The 22,038-nt window shown below is 39.4% G+C and overlaps 1 protein-coding gene across 1 annotated transcript; it reads right to left on the reverse strand.

Moving 5' to 3' along the window:
* Positions 1-503: 503 nt before the first annotated feature.
* Positions 504-22,038, reverse strand: trmt61a (tRNA methyltransferase 61A). The gene is made up of 5 exons (XM_033988483.2): positions 21,861-22,038; positions 20,118-20,302; positions 19,366-19,522; positions 7,241-7,507; positions 504-1,352 (listed from the first exon to the last, which is right to left on the reverse strand). The coding sequence occupies exons 2-5, from the start codon at positions 20,286-20,288 to the stop codon at positions 1,036-1,038; spliced, it is 912 nt and encodes a 303-aa protein (XP_033844374.1). The 5' UTR covers positions 20,289-20,302; positions 21,861-22,038; the 3' UTR covers positions 504-1,035.

Consider the following 22,038-nt stretch of genomic DNA (forward strand, 5'->3'; position numbering starts at 1 on the left):
TGACCCTCTCCTCTTCATCTTCTGCTCCATCTGACCCTCTCCTCTACATCCTCTGCTTCGTTTGACCCTCTCCTCTTCATCCTCTGCTCCATCTGACCCTCTCCTCTTCATCCTCTGCTCCATCTGACCCTCTCCTCTTTATCCTCTGCTCCATCTGACCCTCTCCTCTTCATCCTCTGCTCCTCTCACCCTCTCCTCTACATCCTCTGCTCCGTCTGACCCTCTCCTCTTCATCCTCTGCTCCGTCTGACCCTCTCCTCTTCATCCTCTGCTCCGTCTGACCCTCTCCTCTTCATCCTCTGCTCCATCTGACCCTCTCCTCTTCATCCTCTGCTCCATCTGACCCTCTCCTTCGCTTCATCTGACCTCTCTTCTGTATCTTCTGCTCTCACATCAACTAACTTCACGTCGACTTGTTTCACATCATTGTAAGACGTAGGTTTTGGGTTCTAAAGAATAAGAATAACTTCAAAATCATTTGCGCAAATCCAAACACAAAATGTGCAGTTTAGAAAATAAAAAGCACTTGCATATCTTTAATATTCCAAATATCACAAAAACATATGTGTCCATGTACAAATGATGATCAAAAGGTCTTAAAAAACATAAAAAAAGAATTACCGGTACTTTATTTTTAATGGTTTACATAAGTACAAACTTATTCCAACTCATTAAGAGCATCATTATTGAACGCAATGAATGTAGAAGCCCCATAGCGAAGTCATGTCCAGTCACGCCACTGCTAACACCACCTAGCATGCTAAGAGCGCACTGGATAATTATAACGCTATAATAGTAAATGCTGACAGTACACAGCAGTCTCATTTTGACCCCAAGAGCTGCTTTTACTATATAAATGAACTGGGGCAAAACTATTTTTACTTGTAACATGAAAGAAATCAGGTATACCCACTTTTTACGAGATTTAAACTTTGAAAATCCTAACACACACAATTCAGTATTTGCCTCGCCTTCCCATTTATTCAAGTGCAACACAAAATGTTTAAACTAAAAAAATACTAAAATTATTTCCTCTCAAGTCCTTGGTTTAGTGGCAAATGTGAGAAACCCAGTGTGTCCCGGTATCTCTCTGGGCACTGTGGTGGTTTTGATTGTCACTGCACCTGGACTAGACTGGTTCTGATTCTGGGTTTGATTCTGGTCTCGGTTCTGATCCCGGTTTAGATCCGAGTTGGGTCCAAAGTCCGGGACGGGTAGAGAGACGGTGCGGACATCGTGGACTTGAAGGAGGATCTCTATGGTGCAGAGCTCTGAAAACCCATGGTCTGTGAAGGCAGCGCACGTCCTCTGCACCTGCTCGATACAAGGAGAGAAGGAGCAGACCCGCCCACCTGGAGAGAGGGAGGGGGGGAGGAGGGAGAGAGTGAATTAGGAAGAGGAGGGAGGGAGAGGAAGAGGGGGTTGAAAAGAGGCGGAGAAAGGGGATAGAGGGGGACAGGGAGGAGACAAAGGGGGGAGAAGGGAGAGAGGGAGACAGCCAATTGGGAAGGAGAGGAGGGAGAAAGACAGGAGAGAGGGTTAGGCAAAATCTGGGCTGTTTTGTAACAAGCGCAAACACAAATTAAAGTCTCAGAACTTGTATTACGATTTCAGTAGTAAACATACAATAATGAATAGGTTCAGTTCATGGAGAGAAAGGGCCTATGTGATTCTATGGGAGAGTCTACGTGTTTTTGAAAGAAATCTCCAAATTTATAATCCACAAATGTTGAACCTTCTCGTGATTTGTTTGGGGATCGGCTCCACGAACTTGTCACGGATTCTGACAACAATCCCGTCTTTGCGATTGAATAACGGCACCACTTTCACTTTTGTTTAGTTGCACCGACGGAGACGACGGTGAACTCTGCGCCAGGTTTTTGTTTCATGTAAATAAGCCCGATAATTACAGAAATATTCACCATAAACCCGGTCAACACATCTGCAGTCTGATAGTTAAACAGCAAAGTCCACCATAGAGTTCTCCAACGCAGTTTAAACTACAGGGAGTTTAGAATATCGAGACGCCTGTTGGCTCATTGGTTGATTTTTTTGAGCAATTCAGTTTCTTTTTGTAATCTGAAACACATTTTTTTGACAGTTTTCACACCCCGCTGCAGCTGAAAGGTGCATTTATGTCAGCAACACCATCCCACCCCGTCCACTGCATAGTCCAGAGTCATTCGCTCCTTTAGTCAACAACACTCGAGTCATAAACACTACTCTGTCTCTTAGGAACCCACACGAGCCAATGGGGTGTGTCCGAATACTTAAACACGTTACAGAGTTCAGTTGGGTTCTCCCGCTGACTAATGACTGCACTTCCTGTTAGCATGAAGATGTCGCCAACAGAGGCCATGAGGCAGATTAGCGTCGGACTCGGGCCAAAATACTACACGATTTACAACGTTACAACATGGAGGGAGTGAATACTGCAGAGGGAGAGGGACAGGGGGAGGGTGGGATTTGGAGAGGAATTGGAAAATGTGAGATTTAAAAAAAGGACCTATTTTGAAGTTTTAAGGCTGCACGATTAATCGGTGTTGCAATTAGAACGGACACAATTAGCAAATCAGAAAGGCTGCAGCTACTGAAGTGCCTCAAACAACTAAATATCCGTCTTATTGTAGTTTACGAAGGACACGTTTAAAATCTGAACTTGGAACCACTTTCTTTAGCTAAAAAACGCGTTGTAAATCTAATCAAAATTGAAAACTTGCCAGAAAAATCACATATTAATTAATTAACGAGGGCACATGGTTAAGACTAAGGCTGCAGGATCTGGGGGGATATATCAGTTTACTCACGCATGTTTGAGTAATTCTGTATTGTCATTTGAGGCTTGCGTGCCCGGAAAATTTCAGTTTTCACCTACCCCACATCTCCGCCCAGTGATCTGTACTTTCTTCCAATTATATGCGTATCTGTTTTTACATTTTTCAACAAGTTAACGAACCGATTTCTGATAATATCCTCCTGAGATCCGAGCTTTAATCAAATAAAATAATAAAAAAAAGTAATAAAAAAAATAAATAAATACAATAAAAAATAATAATAAAAACAAATAAAAATAAAATAATTAAATAAAAAAATAAAATATAAATAAACAAAAAAAATTAATATTCTAAACTCTTAAAAATATTCCAAATTGAACATGTTGTTGTTGCTGTTCTTCTAAAAATTTGCACTGTGGCCTAAACAATCCAAAATGTGTTGTCCACAGATGAGGACGCCAGGTCTCAGGAGGTTAAGCCATTTTAGATAATGAACAAAATATGAAATAATTACATAATAATCTACATATGTTATAGTAAAACACCCATATATTTAAGTCATACGCCATTTATAAAAAAACGATATATCATGCATTTAATTCTGTGTTAAAACGGCACTGATTCGTACATTAGACTATACTGACAAATCCAAAAGTTGTGCTCTACATTTGATCATTTGGATAAGAGTCTGGCCCATAGAAACGCAAACTCGCATCTGATAAACAGTGAAGCAGCGAGTGGAGTTTGCCCATATGAGGTCAAACACAGAGCTGCTCCGCTCCTCTGGGAACGCAACGGCTGGGAAATACTGCCTACTACTAGTACTGCTACTACAACTGCTATCACTACCAATACTGCTGAAATTACTCCAACAACTGCGGATACAAATCATAATACTATTACAGCTACAACTACCACTACTACTTCTAATAAAACGACTACAACTACCACGACGACTACCACAACTACAAATACTATTAATAGTTCTGTTGCAACTGTCACTGCAGTCACCTCTACGAGTGCTACAACTGGAAGTACTACTGCGATTAGCCTGTACCGGGAACTCAAGCTCCCGGAGGTTGGGTTATGGCAGTGATGGAGGAGGTGGAGTTCATTTATCAGAGTGGGGTTTTTCACATAAGCAGCTTTTACACTGATTTCATGAATTTAAAGGGCCAGGCTCCACAACATGGATCTGAAAATGTGAGGGACACGAGGGGCCAGTCCCAGGTTGGATGTTTTTAGTCGAATTTAGTTAAATACACTATATCCTTTTATAGTTTCTCCTGAAGTCATGCTTTTTGAATATATTGTATGTCAAGCAAAACATTGTGACATGTTCTGGTTTTGCATGTTCTGCCTGTGAAGGTTTTCAAAAATCCTGCTCACGATCAGGTTTACCCAAGTTTACTTAAACCAAATTACTTTTTTTTTGTTTTTTTTGTTATTTGGCCCAAAACATATTTTTTTTTACTTAGATGATTAAATTATACTTTTAAAAACACAAATTGATCAAAAATGTGATTAAATCCTTGATACATTTTGCATATTTAAGCAGAGATTTTGATATTATCTTGTAAAACATTTTTGAGTTGGTACTTAAAAGTATAATATGTGACATTCTCCATGGAGACAGACACGTGTTATGTCGTATTGTGGAATATTATAGTCAAAAGGAGGAACAAGAGGCCAAGTAAGACTCAGGTTTGGAGAGATGCAAGTCCATTCAGAACAAAGACATGTGTTTTTCTACGTTTTTCAGTGAAATAAACAACTAAAGTGGAACAACGTGCTTTTAGTTTAGTATATTTTTGGCTTAGAAAGTTACATACTGGGGATTTAGATGTTTAAGTTTTCAAATACATAATTACCCCATAAGTAAATTATAATGCAGCTGTAATGGACTTTACAATGTGCTCTAAAACTCATCACTTCTCAGACTGGCAGCTGTTTGTGAGTGAAATGTGAAATGTGAAAGCTCGTAGAGAGTGGAGCAGAGTACAGTGCACCATAAAAGGACTGAGTCTCTTTCATATGAGCCTTTAGAACTGAGTAAAAGAAGCCTGTGTTTGTGAAGCAGCCGATTCATACAGAGCACAGCCACTAAAGCAGGATTTATAATAGTACTGTGGAGATGAGGGAGGGAGGAAAATGTAACTAATGTAAACTATATCACAAGAAATGTTTGGTTATTTAAAGCACGGTACCAGATTATTCTGCACACCCTAATTATTCACAGCTATTTGTTTTTTAAAGGCTTTTTGTACATCTTTCACCGGCCAGAGCGGAGTTCAGCTGTCACGGTAAATTTAACAAAAACAACTAGCATGCTAACAGGGCACCGGTCTTACTTTGTGGATTGTGGATGATAAATGCTTTATAATCAGCTGGGTCCACACCTTTAATGAGACTTAAACGTTCATATAAAAAGCAAACAATTAGGCTACATTTTTTTAAACAAAATGAATTTAGAAGACTTAATTTTGCGTTAAAAAACTGGCATTTTTTAAGCTCTTAAAATCGATAATTGTGATTATTCAGGTCACAATATAATCTTAACGGAAGTATCTTGACAATTGCACTTCCTGTTCACTTCCTGCTCGCTCCAGGATACAGACTGACACAGACACACTACAACAGGTTAAACAGGAGGTGCTCTAATGTTTAAAGTCTGATCTGGGGCCTGTTGAAACTTGTGGTTGTTTGGGGAAACCAGAGAGATGCTTTCTGCTCTCATGACCTCAGACTGACCCTGAACAAAGGAGGAAGTTAATCAGTGTTAGAGTAATTCATGGGTTTCAGTAGGCCTGGCAAGATCACATATTCTGAAGTATGTTTTATATATATATATATATATATATATATATATATATATATATATATATATATATATATATATATATATATATATATATATATATATATATATATATATATATATATATTCCCAAAAAATCTATTTAAATGTATGGTTAAAACAATGATCAATACTGCAATAAATAAATTGCAGAAGGAAACACTTTATAATGAGTCATAAAAGTTATTTATACAGCTCAAATCTAGATATAAACTAACTACAAATTGTAGTATGGAAAAATAAGAAAATGTTCCCTACTATTACAAAGAAACAATACCCACAATAAATATCGGCCCCCAAAAATTATTGTTCCCTCTAACATATATAGAACGATATAGTAATTATCATGACAGGCCTAGGTTTCAGAAAAACTGTTCCTTCCTGATTTGAAGGACTTAGTTCAAATCAAAATAATATAATTTTTGACAGCTCATTAACTGTTATGACCACAGAGGAGAGCTGCCACAGCTTGAGATCCATGAACAGAGAGAAGTCATGTGATCAAATGTAAAAGCTGTAAACGCAGCGCCGCGGGTGAATACTCGTGATGCTTTTTGCACTTGTGGTGAGTACAGACGGGTCTCTGCTATAACTGACTTTCGTTTCTCTCTCTCCTCTCACTCCCTCGCCCCATGTCTGTCATTTTGTCAGTGATCTGCAGAGAAAACTTATATTTAAAGTGCAGCAAGAGTTGAGCATGTATGCAGTGAACCCCCAGCGTGATGTCACTGCAAAGTGTCAATATAACCCTTAAGTGATGATGTCACTTCCGGGTCCAACCAGAAACTTCAGAGCTGATCTCTAGTTTTGTTTTGGTTCCTTATTCAAAAACAGTTACATTTCAAAAGTGTCTGTTTAACCACAGACTGTATCAAATAACTGTGTAAATGATGTAGTAATAATCTATCATAATATAGGATTATCAGTGTGTCTCACCAACTGGCTATCAACGCTAATGCTAGTTTAGCCTAGCCTAGCGAGCTTATCTCACCCTCTCTCGTACACTTTCTGTCACAGTTGTAACCGCAGACCCAGACCTACAACATTTTATTTTTAAATAACTACTGTCCATTTTTAACATGAGATGTGTTCATTGTTTTCAATCAGCTGATAGACCCGGAAGTGACATCACACATAGCATCTCTATTCATACTTTGCAGCTGATGTCATCAACATTCACTGGGAGTGTGAAGCTAACTGGAGGCACTGCTCTGTCTGAGGCTTTGTTAGATTTTAATTTCAGCTTTATTTTAACACAGTCTGACCATAAATGACTGACTTAGAACTACAACATGTGAGCTGATTTGTGCTCTCGCTCACGTAACATTACACTCACAAGCTAGCTAGCATTAGCAAACAGTTTTTCAGTTAGTGACTGTCACCTTTATGTTGAAAATCAAACTCCTAAACAAGACCATGAACGCTCAGATTTATCACAGGCTCTTGAACATGTGTTGTATAAATCCATTTTGTATTTTTTCTTGCGTTTTCAGACAGACTTGAGTTTTGTCAGTGTTGGTAACTGATGAACATTCCACCATATACATACATGAAGAACACCCCCAGCGTGATGTCACTGCAGAGTATCAACAGATCCATGGTCTCGTACCTTGTTTCTTGAGGGCGCTCTTGGCGTGTCCCACTGCGTCCCACGGCGAAGGTATGTCCAGAAACGCCGCATCTGCGACTCCGCTCACCCCAAACCCGTCTTTGCACACGTCCTGGTTCCTCACGGTGACCATGTTACCCACGCGGTGCTCCATGAACTCCTCCTGCACCTTCAGAGCTCTCTGCTGGTGGAACTCGACAGTGTGGAGGTGACCTGTTGGAGCGATGGAGCGGATGATGGCGTGAGACAGAGAGCCGCTGCCTGTACCTGGAGAGAGAAGCACAAAATGTATGACCAGCCATGCATATTATTCTTTCTACATCCAACTTCTTTGCAAACTAAAACACCATAGTTACACAACATAGGGTGCAAAGGCATTTTAACTAAAGGCAGAAAATATAAGATGTTAGTTTATTGCAAATTCTGCTTTGGCTGCAAGATTAATCGCAATCAAATGGAAAGATGAATGGACATAGTTATTCACAAATGTCAAAGGCTGCAGTTTTTGAAGTCCCACAACTTCCTCCACAAAACAACAAAATATCCCGTCTTATTGTGTATAAAAACTAAATAAAAACTAATACTGTAATTTAGGTAAAACATGTTCCGAAATGTGATTAGTTTGTCAGCTTGTCTTTCTGTCAGTTCTTGAGAATCCTATTATTAAAACAAAATCGCAAATCTAACCATCACCATCACAATGCTCATCAGGAAAATCATAATTCATCATTTTACCAAATCGTTCAGCCCTATAATAATGATAATAATAAATATAATAATAGACTTCAAATACATGAATGCACACTTCCTTAAAGAGAAGACCACCACCTGATGACATCAACAGGTGGGAGTGGGTTTAGAGACGTCAAGAATATGATATGAATGTGTTATGGATTACTTAACACGCTGGAATACGGGATGTAAAGGCTGAAAAGTGAAATATTTTTCTTTCATTCGGTTAGTTTAACAGATCAGCATTCGTCTACTATGTGACCAGCTTTATCAAACTTTATGAATGAGAAAGTACGGTTTTGGAGTATAAATCGAATTGAGGTGGCTAGTCTACGTGGTATTATACTTGACACAGCCAAAGATCAGTCTAAAGACATTCACGAAAGGTCCATTTACGTCATGGGAATGTGACTTTTAGTATTGATACTTGTTCAAATGAGTATCTAGTTTAAATACGAGTTTTAATATCTGCTTTTCAACACTTTTGACAACCCTAGAGGTGACTTAATTTTGCTTTTAATGATATAATATTGCTTCTTACGATCATTTTCACTTGCTTGATCACAATTATCAACTAACGGAAAACAGGAAATTTAAGACAGGAATTAAACTCAGTCTTTTTTACGAAGAAACAAACACATTATAAAACTCAAAAAAGGTGAAGTAACATGGCTTGAATTGTGAGACTGAGTTGTGCCTAAGACAAAGAGCACACATCCGGTATCTAAACAAAGCTCTGTGCTGTTCCTCTTTCACTGTGAGTGTCTCTACAGTTTAGAGTGTTTCCTGAACAATGATTCTTGCTGTACATATTAAAACACACTGTGAGGAGCACCCTGGGGTATTTAAAGGGCCTAGATTACACAACCGTCAGATCCATGATGTTCTAATGTTGTTTCTTCATCACAAAACAGACCTGGAGTTGTGTTTTGTTTCATTCACTCGTGCTTAACACACACATCCTGCATATTTAAGCTGAGTTCTTCTGTCAAACTGAAAACACTCCGTTCTACCTTGTGATGTCATACTGGGAGAGCTCTAATCGTCGTTTGGATGATTTCAGTCCTGGAATTGGCGATCTCTACTGAACTAAAGGTAAAAGGAGCTGTTAACTTGAAATCTGCCACTACATGACATCAAGAATCCATTTTGTGTGATATAGGGCCTTTAAATTTTGGCATCAAGTCAAATATAGTACTATCAAAACCTAAAATGTTTGCAGTTTGCGCAGACTAAAATCTGTCAGATGTTGTAGATTTGCAGATAGTAAATCGCCTCCTCTGCTCGTCTGTATGGCAGAGTTTACGTCATTGCTCCTTTGTTTGAACAATCACAAAGAACCCAATGTTTAGAACCATTTAGCCCGCAGAGGGAGTGAGGAAACTACAGTGAATTCTACAAAGTATTGGGAGGGAAATGGTCCTTCAGTCCTGGCTCGGTTCTGGCTCGGTTCTGGCTCGGTCCTGGCTCGGTCCTGGCTCGGTCCTGGCTCGGTCCTGATTTCATCCTGATTTCATCCTGATTTCATCCCGATTTCATCCCGATTTCATCCTGATTTGAGCTGATGTAGAGAGATCTAAATGAATCAGCTGAGAGGAGTGGACAATTTTAAAAGTAAAAACCATCCAAACTAAAAGTAAAAGTTTCTGTGTCTCGTGTGTGTGTGTGGAGTCAAACTGTGGGACAGTCTGGAGCAGCAGCACGAGCAACACGCACGTATTCACAAATTTAAGAAAACGCGCAAAAAACCTCATATTTTCACAGCATAGAAGCGAGCCGCTGTAAGACACTTTATACTGTTTTTATTTCATTACTGTTATGAACCAGCACTATAACCGCTTTGTTTGGGATATGAACATCTGCATTTTTGTGAATATTAATATGAGATCTGTGTGACTTTATAAAACGTGCACAGAGAGCACACTAGAAATGTGTTTTACATGCGTAACACGGGGGATTAAATAAGTATTACGTCACCCCACTCCCTTTTGAGCAATGAGACTTTAGTCAGACAGTTATATGTGATACAGTCAAAGTGTATTCATGCATTAATATTGTTTTTTCCCCTCTCTTGAACAAGTATGAAAAACTATCCTAAACCAATGCTCAGAATAAACCAAATCATCATCATCATCATCATCAATCATCAGTTTAGTGCCGGATCAGAGCTAATTTACTTGTCGAGTCCCGCCTGGAGCCTCGAAGACTAGGACAGATGATCAATGAATTTGAAAGAATCGATTTCAGACCTCAAGACATAAAGCGAGCGTCACTGAAACTAAACATCCAATTAACAAATCAATTTAAATCAACACAATTTAACAAAAGAGTGACGAAGGACATTGACAAAAGAGCTGAAACTCCAACCCACAACCTCTTTGCTGCGAGGAGACGGGATAACCACCACGAAGATACTTTTATTACATTTGTATATTACCATTTCAGTTGCTCTTTGTTATTATAATGTAATTTGTGAGCTGCTGCGTCGAAGCAATTTCCCTTGTGGATCAACAAAGTTTGCCTGGAACGTTACACAGTGTGACGTTAAACCGATTCAGACAAAGTGATCACATCTCCACGGGGACGAGAAGGTGACGGACCCTGCGCAAGAAAAGTTAGGCCTCATAAAATAAAGGAAAATAAAATTAAATGTTTTGATTCATGCGTAGTTCCAACACTAATAGAATCTAAAGGTTTACTCCCACTTGAATTGCTATTTGTGCCGTGATAGTGAAGTTAGCTCCAGATTAGCCTTGTTTCTGTTGTGGGCTTGTCACGGAGGGTCACCTTGGGCAAAATCTTTTTTCTGTCTCTCCTTTCCCGCTTTCCTCTCCTTGCTCCTTTTCTCCCCTCTCTTTTCCCCCTCTGTTCTCCCCCCTGTATCCCCCTCTCCTCTCCTCCTCTCCTCTTACGTACAGAACAGCTTTTTATTCCCCTGTATCAAAGTCCAAGTGTTTACTCTGCAAATGTTTAACTCAAGGGCAACGGGAGCTTATGGTCAATACAATCTGCTGCTTATGTTATTAAAATATCCCGTTGAGGTTTGGTTCTGTCAAATATAATACAACATCCTTACAAAAATACATAGTTTTCCCACATTTTTTGCGTAACACTATAAAAATTCAAGGGGTCGTTTACTAGAAAGAGTTGGTAGTTTGACTCAACTACTGATTATGTGTTTATGAGCAAGATACTTCTCCCATCAGGCATTCCTCTCACAACATAGATCAAGCTTGAAGGTAAAAAACTAAAAAAAAGATCATGTCGATGAGAGGTTCGAGTCCCTGAGCGAGATTTAACTCTGTATATTTCTTTCAAACACAGTCAAACGGACAAATTTATGATCCACAAACGCTGAACCTCATCATTTCTCCGCAAACTTGTCATATGAATCTTACGGTTTTAAGTCCTTTTAACTGACAACAATCACGTCTTTCAAATGATTCTATAAAGTGGTGTCAATATTCAACCCCGCTGTTGTATATTTATACTTTACGCCATCGTTTCATGCGGACAGGCCCAGTAATTACACACATACTGACTATAAACGTACACGCAGTCTGACAATTAAACAGCAAAATTCCACCTGAGCGTTTTGTCCTGTCCTCCAGCTCAATTTAAACTACAGCGACTCTACAATATTGTGATATCATGTCATTTATTTATACTATAATCTTTGTAAAGCAGTATAAAACATAAAAAACATCCACACTGCTGCTTCAAACTCTGCCTCCAGTCGTTCATATCTACTGTTTAATGTTTAACCTAATCTCCCACAGTCTGCACACGTCGCTCTGCTCTGGATCTGACTCAGGTCTGGGTGACTTCTGCATCGCTCTAAAGCAGACGTGTTATTTAAAAAAAGAGGAAGAGCGACCGAATGGAGGTGACCTTAGCGCGTCCCCCTCCCCCACAGCTTCATCCTCTTAGAGCCACAACACTGAACTGTGCAGGGGAGACTAATGCTAAAGCTACATCACTGAACGACGCTAATACGGAGTTCTTCTCTCGAACAGAAAACGCTCTGTTCCACCTCGTGATGTCATCATGTGGTAATACGGGAAGTGCTCCGCTGTGTTTTTAAACTCCATATAGCTGAACTACAAACATTTGGATAATTTCACCCCCGGAATTGACAATCTCTACTGAACAAAAGGTAAAAGGAGCTGTTAATTTGAAAACGACCACTTCATGACATCACAAGGTGGAACAGAGCGTTTTGAGCTTCGGAGCAGACTAATAACTAAGGATTACTCGAACATGTGAAACAAAATTTAGAATAATATAGGTCCTTTAATCAGTGTAACTCTCTGAAAGTCATTTAGTTCAACTCCGAATGATACAGACGAAAGACACCAAGCTAATTTACAGCAATTATCCCTCAGGTTCAGGATTCTGTTCATTTTTCATATGTATTTGTACATTTATTTTAACCCATTTTATATTTTAAAAGCTTCTTACGGAATCAGACTCTTCTTAAACATCACTACGCACTGTGTCCATCTCATTGCCCACAGCATCATGGCTCTCGCGCATAACAATCCATTTGACATAAACGTGCAGACTTTCTTAGAGCAGTGTCATTATTGCACCTCGCAGCAAACAGGAACAGATGAACAGGTCGACACCTCGCCTGCCGACAGCTGGATTTCTTTATCAAGCCTCGTCCTGCCACTTTGTTACTTTGAGAATGAGGCTGCGCTCTGATAAAACTACAGAGGAGACGGAGGAGTCAAACGCACATGATACAGCCTGGTTCAGCTCTGACTCAACGCTTTCCCATTTCCCTCAAGTCAGGAAAAAAAAGCACAGCTCGCAAACTACAGACTTAAAGCTGGGCAAGATTGAGGGGAAAAAAAAAAAATAGTATTCACAACATCTGTGTAATCCCCTCAGTCGTCCAGGTCTGATCCATAACAAAAGACGACATTTAAATCCGTCACACCTACAGTTGACAGATTTAAATTTCACCTTTTGCCAAGTATTCGCAACCCATTTTTTTCCTAATAAAAAGCCAAACCACTTTGTTTTGTTTGTTTGACAGTTGCAGCATAAAACGTGGGAGAGAGGTGCCAACCGAGTGTGGTTATTGTGCAGATGACGGGGGAGAAATAGTCCATCTCGCATTCACGCTGCACTTGTCAAATGTTAAACGGAGACCAGCTTATTACTGCAGCTGCTTCTCTTTACGAGGGAACGGGGAGGGCCCAGAATGTCTCCTCTTCTTTGAATTTTGATTTATACAATGTAGTTCTGTAGTTATAACAGCTTTAACACATTTGAATGAGTTTTTGTGGTGATATGGGGGAAAAAATAATCACGTTTTCCCGTCTCATATCGATCGATCTTGATTATTTTAGATTTTTTTCTTACTCCGTGCTTGCAAAAACAAAATTAAAATGGCTCTTACTGATGAAAATAAACAAAACACTTTTAATCTGTGCTATAAACTAAACTATTTCTTCCTCCGTCAGTCTCGAGTCGGCTTCAAACCTCACGCTTTTACTCACATCGGATCGGTCTCTCCATTTAAAAACCCCCAAACGTGTCACTGACGATTAGACACGACTGACTCACAATCTCTCCATCTTTCGATTAACTGCCCTGCTCTCATATTCAGTCTCTGCTCTAGTATCGGTTGATATCGGGGATCGGCAGATACTTAAAAGCTGTAGTATTGAAACCGGCATCAGAACTGAAAAAGCTGGATTTTGGTCTTTGTCGATTTTTAGCCGCTTTATTTACAATGAGCGCGTTATTCGAGTGTTTCTTCACAGCTCAACGAGTCTTCGGACCGGATGAACCAGGACCGGGAGGTGTTCTAGATCGTTTACCGTCATCTCAAGGTCTGCGCAGAGCCGACATCTCAGCGGATTTTTAAATGAAGTCTCCAGTTCAATGAGAAATCTAATAATGTCTGTTTAGAGCGGTTAAACTGTCAGAGATCAGAAGTGACAACCTCCAAACACTTCATCCTACTCAGCGGCTGCTAATGTGATACCATCGTGGATATCTGATCTGGGATGGAGGGATGGAGAGAGGGTGAAAGAGGGGGGAGGACAAAAGAGCGAGAGGGGGAGGGTGGGAGTGAGAGAGAACAGACGGAACAGCAAAAAGATGACGAGAAAGACAAAGGATTTATGCACCAAAAAATAAGAGAGAAGATGCAAAGAGATAGAGGGAGACAGGGAAAAAAGAAGACGGGAGTGAGAGAAAGAGTTGGAGAGGGAGCGCCAGAGAGAGAGAGAGGGTGTGACGGAGAGAGAACGCAAAGGAGAGAAGAGAAGAGAGGGGTTAAGAGACACATAAACAGAGGAGGAGAGAGAGAGAGGAGCTGACCGGGCGCATTTCCATCCCTCTCTTATCCCTCCTTCTTTCGCAGTGGGACATTCAGAATCGGAGGATGGATGGTGACGTGCGCAGAGCCAGAGCAAAACATGATGTAGCGCTGCACCACCGGCTCCCCTCCCCCATCCCCCATCCCCCCCCAAAAACGGAAAACACGGCTACGCGAGACGGGCCAGTCCGATACAGGCCCATACGATTCAATACGGGTCAATAACAGCGTTGAACTAGACTTGACTGGAGGGAGTTCGATCGACGAGGAGAGAGGAAATACCTTTACGTCAAAATATAAACTAGGGATCAACAATATGAGAAACATGTCTAATCATTTTTCCGATAAGCATTGCGATAGATTTGCGATTTCTGTTTCAATAATAGGATTGTGTTCAAAGTTCACATTGTTAAAAACGCAAAGAACGGACAAATATGAACTGACAAAACTAATCAGAGCATGTTTGTACGGATCTAAACTGCGGGGTTGGCAGTTTTTATCCACAATAAGACAGGAGATATTGTTGTTTGTGAAGGAAATGACGGCACTTCAAAATCTGCAGTGAGCAATTTGGCCAATTATGTCCGTTCAAACTGCAATTTTGATTTGATTGCGATTAAGCGTGCGGACTTAATGTGACCTCGCTAAACAAGGCTGCTACAGAAAATAATCAGGAAAAACTAAACCCAAACAGAATTATGCATTAGAAATCAAATTATAAGATTCAATACGCCAAGATGAAGAGGATCTTGCACAGTAATTAAAATATTGACTTAGTTTTAAAAATAAGAGAAGAACAACAACAGCAACAGGAGGAGGGGTGTGCGAAAATATTGAAAAATCTATATATTGTATTGTTTCATTTAATGATACTGTATTGAGGATATGTAAGAGTATTTTTTGTGTGTATTTTTCCAAATTATTCTGTCACAGAGCTACATTTGTGTGGTTTGTTTAGAGGAAAGAAACAGGTTTGTGCAGAACATTTGACATTTGATTCACTGTTTTAATGATTAAAATAGGTTTATTTCATATTAACTTTGGTTTAAACATAGACTTTTAGTGTCACAGTTGTTTTAGTAGATCTGTTGTGATCGTTCAGAGCTGTTAAACTGCACATGTCCCTGTGACATGTAAATGTGGAGCTCATATAAGCTCTGGATGAGTAACACTGGACAATGGAACAGTCTGAGGTGTTTTTCTAGTTGGTAAAATGCACATTCAACCTCAATAAATGGAAGCTAAATAAAAAAAATTAATTAAATTTATATGTATTTTCTCTGGAAATGGGGTTGATCATTAAATGTCCCGAAAACCTTTATTTTTCACTGAATCATATCGAATTAATTTGAAATATATTGTATTGTACTGAACGGACAGTGCACTGTATTGAGACACATATCGAATCGTGGGTTACATATCAAGGTATGTATCGTATCGGCAACTTCAACTTAATGATAGCCAACCCTACACAAGAGCATGCTAAATTTTGTTTTTTTTTTACACACACACACCCACACACACCCACTGAAGGCATCACAAACTTAGATTTAGGCGTTGTTGATCAGAAAGCTGCAAATTTACCTGATTGGCATTAAAGTTGACAAAAATGTACTTGGAACTGTAGATAATGCTTTTGCAACACCTTACACACAGTTTAGTAGTGAAAAAAGTGAGCCATCAGCAGTATATGTGGGCTCTGGAAGAATATTTAGTCTGTTAAACACGTACACGGGGGAAGTGGTTTGTGCGTCTGTGGAGGGAAAGATGTCTGCTTTTCTCTTAGCTGGATTGAACTACATTTCTTGGCCTGTTTTGCAGCTTCAAATATTTGTCTGGAAGATTCACGATCAGAAAATAGCGTGACATAGGCCCTTTAACCATAAACCAGGTCAACAAATCTACAATCTGACAGTTAAACAGCAAATTCCACTATAGAATTCTGACCTGTATCTAGCTCAGTGTTAAAAAAAATGGGTCGTATACAATTTTGTCACTATTTGTATGTTTTTTTTCACATATTTGTTTATCCTCTATGTGTGTATTATGTCACAATCCACAGAACAATGGCTCTGAATATTAGCAGCTGGTGTGGTGTAAACAGCATCTGGCTCCCACTCAACAATCTGCAAATCCTGAAGCTGAAAACCTGATCGTTAATATGAAAGTGGCTCTGCAGAGAATGACCCTCCCCCTCCGCTCGCTGTGGTAGAGCTGCAGGGGGACTAAACTAGAACTAAAGCAGGGCAAAAGCAGGACAAAAGCAGGGCTAAAGCAGGGCTAAAGCAGGACCAAACTAGAACTAAAGCAGGGCAAAAGCAGGGCTAAAGCAGGACCAAAGCAGGACCAAAGCAGGACCAAAGCAGGACCAAAGCAGGACTAAACTAGAACTAAAGCAGGGCAAAAGCAGGACAAAAGCAGGGCTAAACTAGAACTAAAGCAGGGCAAAAGCAGGGCTAAAGCAGGACTAACACAGGACCAAAGCAGGACTAACACAGGACCAAAGCAGGGCTAACACAGGACCAAAGCAGGACTAACACAGGACCAAAGCAGGACTAAAGCAGGACTAACACAGGACCAAAGCAGGGCTAACACAGGACCAAAGCAGGGCTAACACAGGACCAAAGCTGGACCAAAGCTGGACCAAAGCTGGACTAAAGCTGGACTAAAGCTGGACTAAAGCTGGACTAAAGCAGGACTAACATAGGACCAAAGCAGGGCTAACACAGGACCAAAGCTGGACCAAAGCTGGACCAAAGCAGGACTAACACAGGACCAAAGCAGGGCTAACACAGGACCAAAGCTGGACCAAAGCTGGACCAAAGCAGGACTAACACAGGACCAAAGCAGGGCTAACACAGGACCAAAGCTGGACCAAAGCTGGACCAAAGCTGGACTAAAGCTGGACTAAAGCTGGACTAAAGCAGGACTAACATAGGACCAAAGCAGGACTAAAGCAGGACTAACACAGGACCAAAGCAGGACTAAAGCAGGACTAACACAGGACCAAAGCAGGACCAAAGCAGGGCTAACACAGGACCAAAGCTGGACTAAAGCTGGACTAAAGCAGGACTAACATAGGACCAAAGCAGGACTAAAGCAAGACAGAAAGAGGACTAAAGCACGGCTAAACAGACAAACAGAACAAGAGTAAAGCAGAACTAAACCAGGACTGAACTGACACGTAACCAGACCTACAGCAGGACTAAAGCAGGACTACAGCAGGACTGAGCTAGAACTAAAAAACAAATTATAACAATACAAGGAATAAACCAGGACTAAACAAAGACTAAAGGACTAAGCCAGCAAAAAACAGGACTATAACAACACTGGACCAGTACTAAACCAGAACAAAAAATCTGCTCAAAACCACCACAAAACAAGGATGAAATCAGAACTAAACCATGATTATAGCAGGACTGAGCTACACTTAAAGACTGGATTATAACAGTACAAGGATTAAACCATGACTAAACAGCAAGATGAAAGGACTAAATGCAGACTAAACTATACTATGACTAAACCAGGACTACACCAGGACTAAAGACAAGCATAAACCCTGAACTAAACCTAAACCAGGACTACAATAGGGCTACAGAAGAAATAAGAAAAGAAGATAGACCAAGGACTATGCCTGGACTAAAATAAAGCTAAACTATGGACTAAAGCAGGACTAAACCGGGACTGCACCAGGACCAAACCGGGACTAAACCAGAACCACTGCAGAATCTAAATCGATGGCCTTTGTTTAGCTCAGGTCTGAACACAGATGCCTGGACAAGGACACAGGTCTCCCCGGGGGACGCAGGCAGAGACGCATGGGACTCTGCTAAAAGCTTTGTTGTTTTAGAGGAAATGTTTGACCTCTTTAGCTACTGAAGGAAAGACTGGATAGATCTATTTGGGAAAAACAAAAGACTTAATTATGCAATATTCAAGAACAAGACGAATTTGGGATACTGGGAAATATTTAAGCACAATTTTAGATAAGCATTGTGATATATGAATATGAGCTGACAAACTAAAACGATAATCATACTGCGATTGCGACCTGACAATTGCATTAATCTTTTACATTTTCTTGTCATGTAATGAAGTAAAATTGGTTTGTCCAAGTATATATTGTGGTGTTTAATCATCTGCAAACCAGGAAGTAAGGCTGGTGCATTGTTAGCATGCTAGTTGTTGTCACTACCATTACTTATGAAAACATGATGATTAAAAAAAAGAAGAAAAAAAACCTTTCCTGTGGCGAGTAGTAATAAGTTTGGACCGGTGCAAAATGTTTAAAACGATCCAGTTCTGCTTTTCATGTTTTTAAAGGCACAACTCCAAGTAAGATAAGCTTTGATGAGAACAAAAAAACTAAAATGTTAAAAAGAATATTATTCAAGAATAGATAATACCATAATTTAGCAATAAATATCATAATTTAGGACCACAGAATTTGAAGAAATCACAAGAAAATACAAACATTGCTAAATAAAACAAAGCAAAGCTGCACATTTGACACATTGCCAGAGTAAATAATATGAACACAATATGAATAGTGTTACCTTATAAAGACTGACCGCTATAAGCATCTGAAATATCACACTGGAATCTTGTCTGGAGTTTCCTAGTGATTCACGGAGGCTGCCGGAGAATGTAATTTAATTTTGTTGAGTGGTTTAGGAATGCTGCCATGGAATGCAGGGACATCTTTCCCCATAAAAATAGTCCCACACTAAAGGACAAATATTTATCTTTATTTACTTTGTTTATTTAAGTTACATCAGAAAAAATGGGGGTTTGTGGCCCAAAAGACAAAAAACATGCACTTGTCACAGTTGGGATCTTCTTTGAAATACTTTTTAACAGTTAATTTGTGGTTAAATCAGTTTTTGGTACCTTAATGTTTCTAGTACCACCACTTTTTTCTATACCATACTGGTACTTTTTAACTGTACCCAGCACTAGCTCTATGTAACCTGTATGTCAATGTAATAATACGACTTTGCATGTAATTTAGCCCACAGAGACTAGCGCCCGTACACATGTTTGATGACTTCCTCACCTGACTCGCACACGATGGAGCCGGGCTTGAGCTCGAGCATCATTGTGATCATGGAGATGTCTGTGGTGTAGAGGATCTGAGTGCGATGAGGTAGAGACACAGTCCACAGCTCTGGGGTCGGGTGGAGCACGTGCACCCAGCCTTTACTGCAGCTCACCTGAAAACAGTTTGATGAGGTTTAGCACAGTTTAAAGAAGACCTACTGAGCTTGTGTCTGCAATATTGTTATAATCAATGAAACCCATGGATCGTTTTATCATTTGGACATTTTAAATCGCAATATTCATCTAAAACAACTTAATAAAAGAAATAAATCTGCTGAGTTATGCGTTAGGAAACTGTGCTGTTGAGCAGATATCCTGGATAGTTGCTCCAGAAAGTCTAACAATGTGTGTAATTTTATTTATACAAAGCTGTTCTGTAGCTGTACTGGAGGGAAAATAATAGCTACATAACACAAGAGGAGCAGTTTTGTCTTGTATTATTTTAGTTTAAAGGATAGAAATACTGTTATCAGCTGGAGTTGGCTAAAATAATACTATATTTCTCAAAACTGCACTCGATCATGATCCTCTGATTTAGAGCTGATCCAAAGTATTGCACAGTACTGCAAATCCTGAGGTTAATAAAATATTTGAATATTATCACATCTCTTTTTATCAAACTTGAAACACCAAAATTAACACTGTTTTACATTTTCACTCAACTGCACTGCTTTTATTGCATTAAACACAATGTTGACTGACTCTTACCTTGGATCCGTATTTGTGCCCGATGAGGTCCTGAGAATGCCGGATCACCCCGTACCTGGTCTGCGTCTGGGCTCCTCTCTGGACCTTCACTGGCATCATGGAGTCATGGCTCAGGTAAATGATGGCCACATCTCCCTCAGCAATGCTCTCGGAGTACTCCGCAAAACTCATGCTCCAACTGCAACCTGAAGGAATAAGGAAATACAGAGGTCATACTAGTTTTCTTGGATATTTGTGCAGTTTATTCTAATATCTACAAGGATTATAGAGCTGTAACCAATATTAATTATCTTGAGGAATTGTTGGCACTTCTTATTTATGTTGGTGGTCTCATTATACCATATATCTTAATTTAAAAAAAAAAAAACTCAAAAAGAATGGCCCATAATCAAAAGTATAATAATTAGGGGTAGGACAAGATAATTTCCACAAAACGAAATGAGACACAAGAATGAGCTTTTGACATAATTTATAACAAAATATATTCATTTACCGTATGTGTGCACAATCTTGTTTCAATTTTATCACGCAAGATCTTTTGGGATGACATATTGTCCCAGCCCTAGTAGTAATAATAACAACATTTAGTTCATGTTTATATAGGTTTACAGTATCAAACTGCCTTTCATTGCCGTCACTGTAAAAGTAGAGGTTTTGGATGAGCTTTTAAATAAAGATATCCATTGCAGTGTAAAACATTAGTAGTTTCAAGCATCAGTTGTTCCATTGGAGCAGGTTAAAGTCGCCTGATGTTCCAGTCTCTGCACATTCTTAGTGATTAGTTACATGTTTAATTTCCTAATTTTCAAAACAACCTTAAAAGTCTCCCAATTAACAATAATAAATCTGTTTTTAATTTAATGAACAAGTTTTATAATAAAGAGGTTTTAATCAGTTTAACAGTTGGAAATTTTGCAGGAAAATTCTAGTTACCATAGCGATAAGGACATTTAAGTTTAACCATCTTTGAATTTTTTTCCACTGGAGTTTGGATCATTTGACAGCACAAGACTTTTGACTTTCTGGCGAGTTTATTTGCTATTTTCCTGATTTTTTTCACGCAGAAAACATGAGTGACGAGGTGGACAACGTGTGAGTAGAAAAATCTGAATGACTTTAACTGTTTTTTGTCAGTTTTTTTCAGTTTATGTGATGTCAAAATCTTCTTTTCACTTGTGATGGAGTAGTCACACGTTGTATTGTATTTGTATTTTACACTATTTTACATTTTTTAAGATATTATAACAAATAAAAGTGTGGAAAGGTGAGAAAATAGCACTAACGTTTGTATTATGAAGTATTTTGGAGAGCTGTCCACATGTAACGCCACTTTGAACCTGCACGTTATAATTTTAATCTTATGTATCCAGTATAAATTGACAGAACAGTAAATATTACTTCACTGTAAAAGCATTTGATAACTTTTGCCATGACAAAACGTAATTTCTGCCGTTATGAGCTGCTTGGTTTTACAGTTTGCCAATTTAAATGCTACTTCGATCAACGGTTAAAACAGTTAAACGGTTTTTTATTAGGTTTAACAACAAGAATCGCGAACAATTCATGCTTTAACGTGCTTACCAGTGTCCAAACTAGTTATATTTGATATTTTGCGGCGGTTAAATATTAAAATACGTGTATAGAGTCGAGCTAAAACTGAAAGCTACCCGATGCTAACCGCGCTTCTGTGCGTAATGAGTGCGTAATGCGTGCGTAAAGTTGCTTTTCGTTGGCTCTGCTCACCTTTCGCCAACACACCGCACCAGAAAAGGCCGATAAAAGGTAAGATTTCGATTTAATCCTTGTGTAAAATGACGAAAGAAGAAAATAATCAGACGTCCACGCGCTTTCTGTCCGCACACGTGGTTTTGTTTTGACAGGAAACGCGTCTTCTTCTTGGAGATCGGTGCCATTGGCGCGC

Source organism: Periophthalmus magnuspinnatus, chromosome 22 (assembly GCF_009829125.3).
Source record: "Periophthalmus magnuspinnatus isolate fPerMag1 chromosome 22, fPerMag1.2.pri, whole genome shotgun sequence".
Taxonomy (NCBI): domain Eukaryota; kingdom Metazoa; phylum Chordata; class Actinopteri; order Gobiiformes; family Gobiidae; genus Periophthalmus; species Periophthalmus magnuspinnatus.

Coding starts and splice junctions, on each gene's coding strand:
- trmt61a (XM_033988483.2), bottom strand. CDS start 20,288: ATGAGTTTTGCGGAGTACTCCGAGAGCATTGCTGAGGGAGATGTGGCC. Junction 19,523..20,117: donor GGCACAAATACGGATCCAAG/GTAAGAGTCAGT, acceptor AACTGTTTTCAG/GTGAGCTGCAGTAAAGGCTG. Junction 1,353..7,240: donor GAGCGCCCTCAAGAAACAAG/GTACGAGACCAT, acceptor CCCTCTCTCCAG/GTGGGCGGGTCTGCTCCTTC.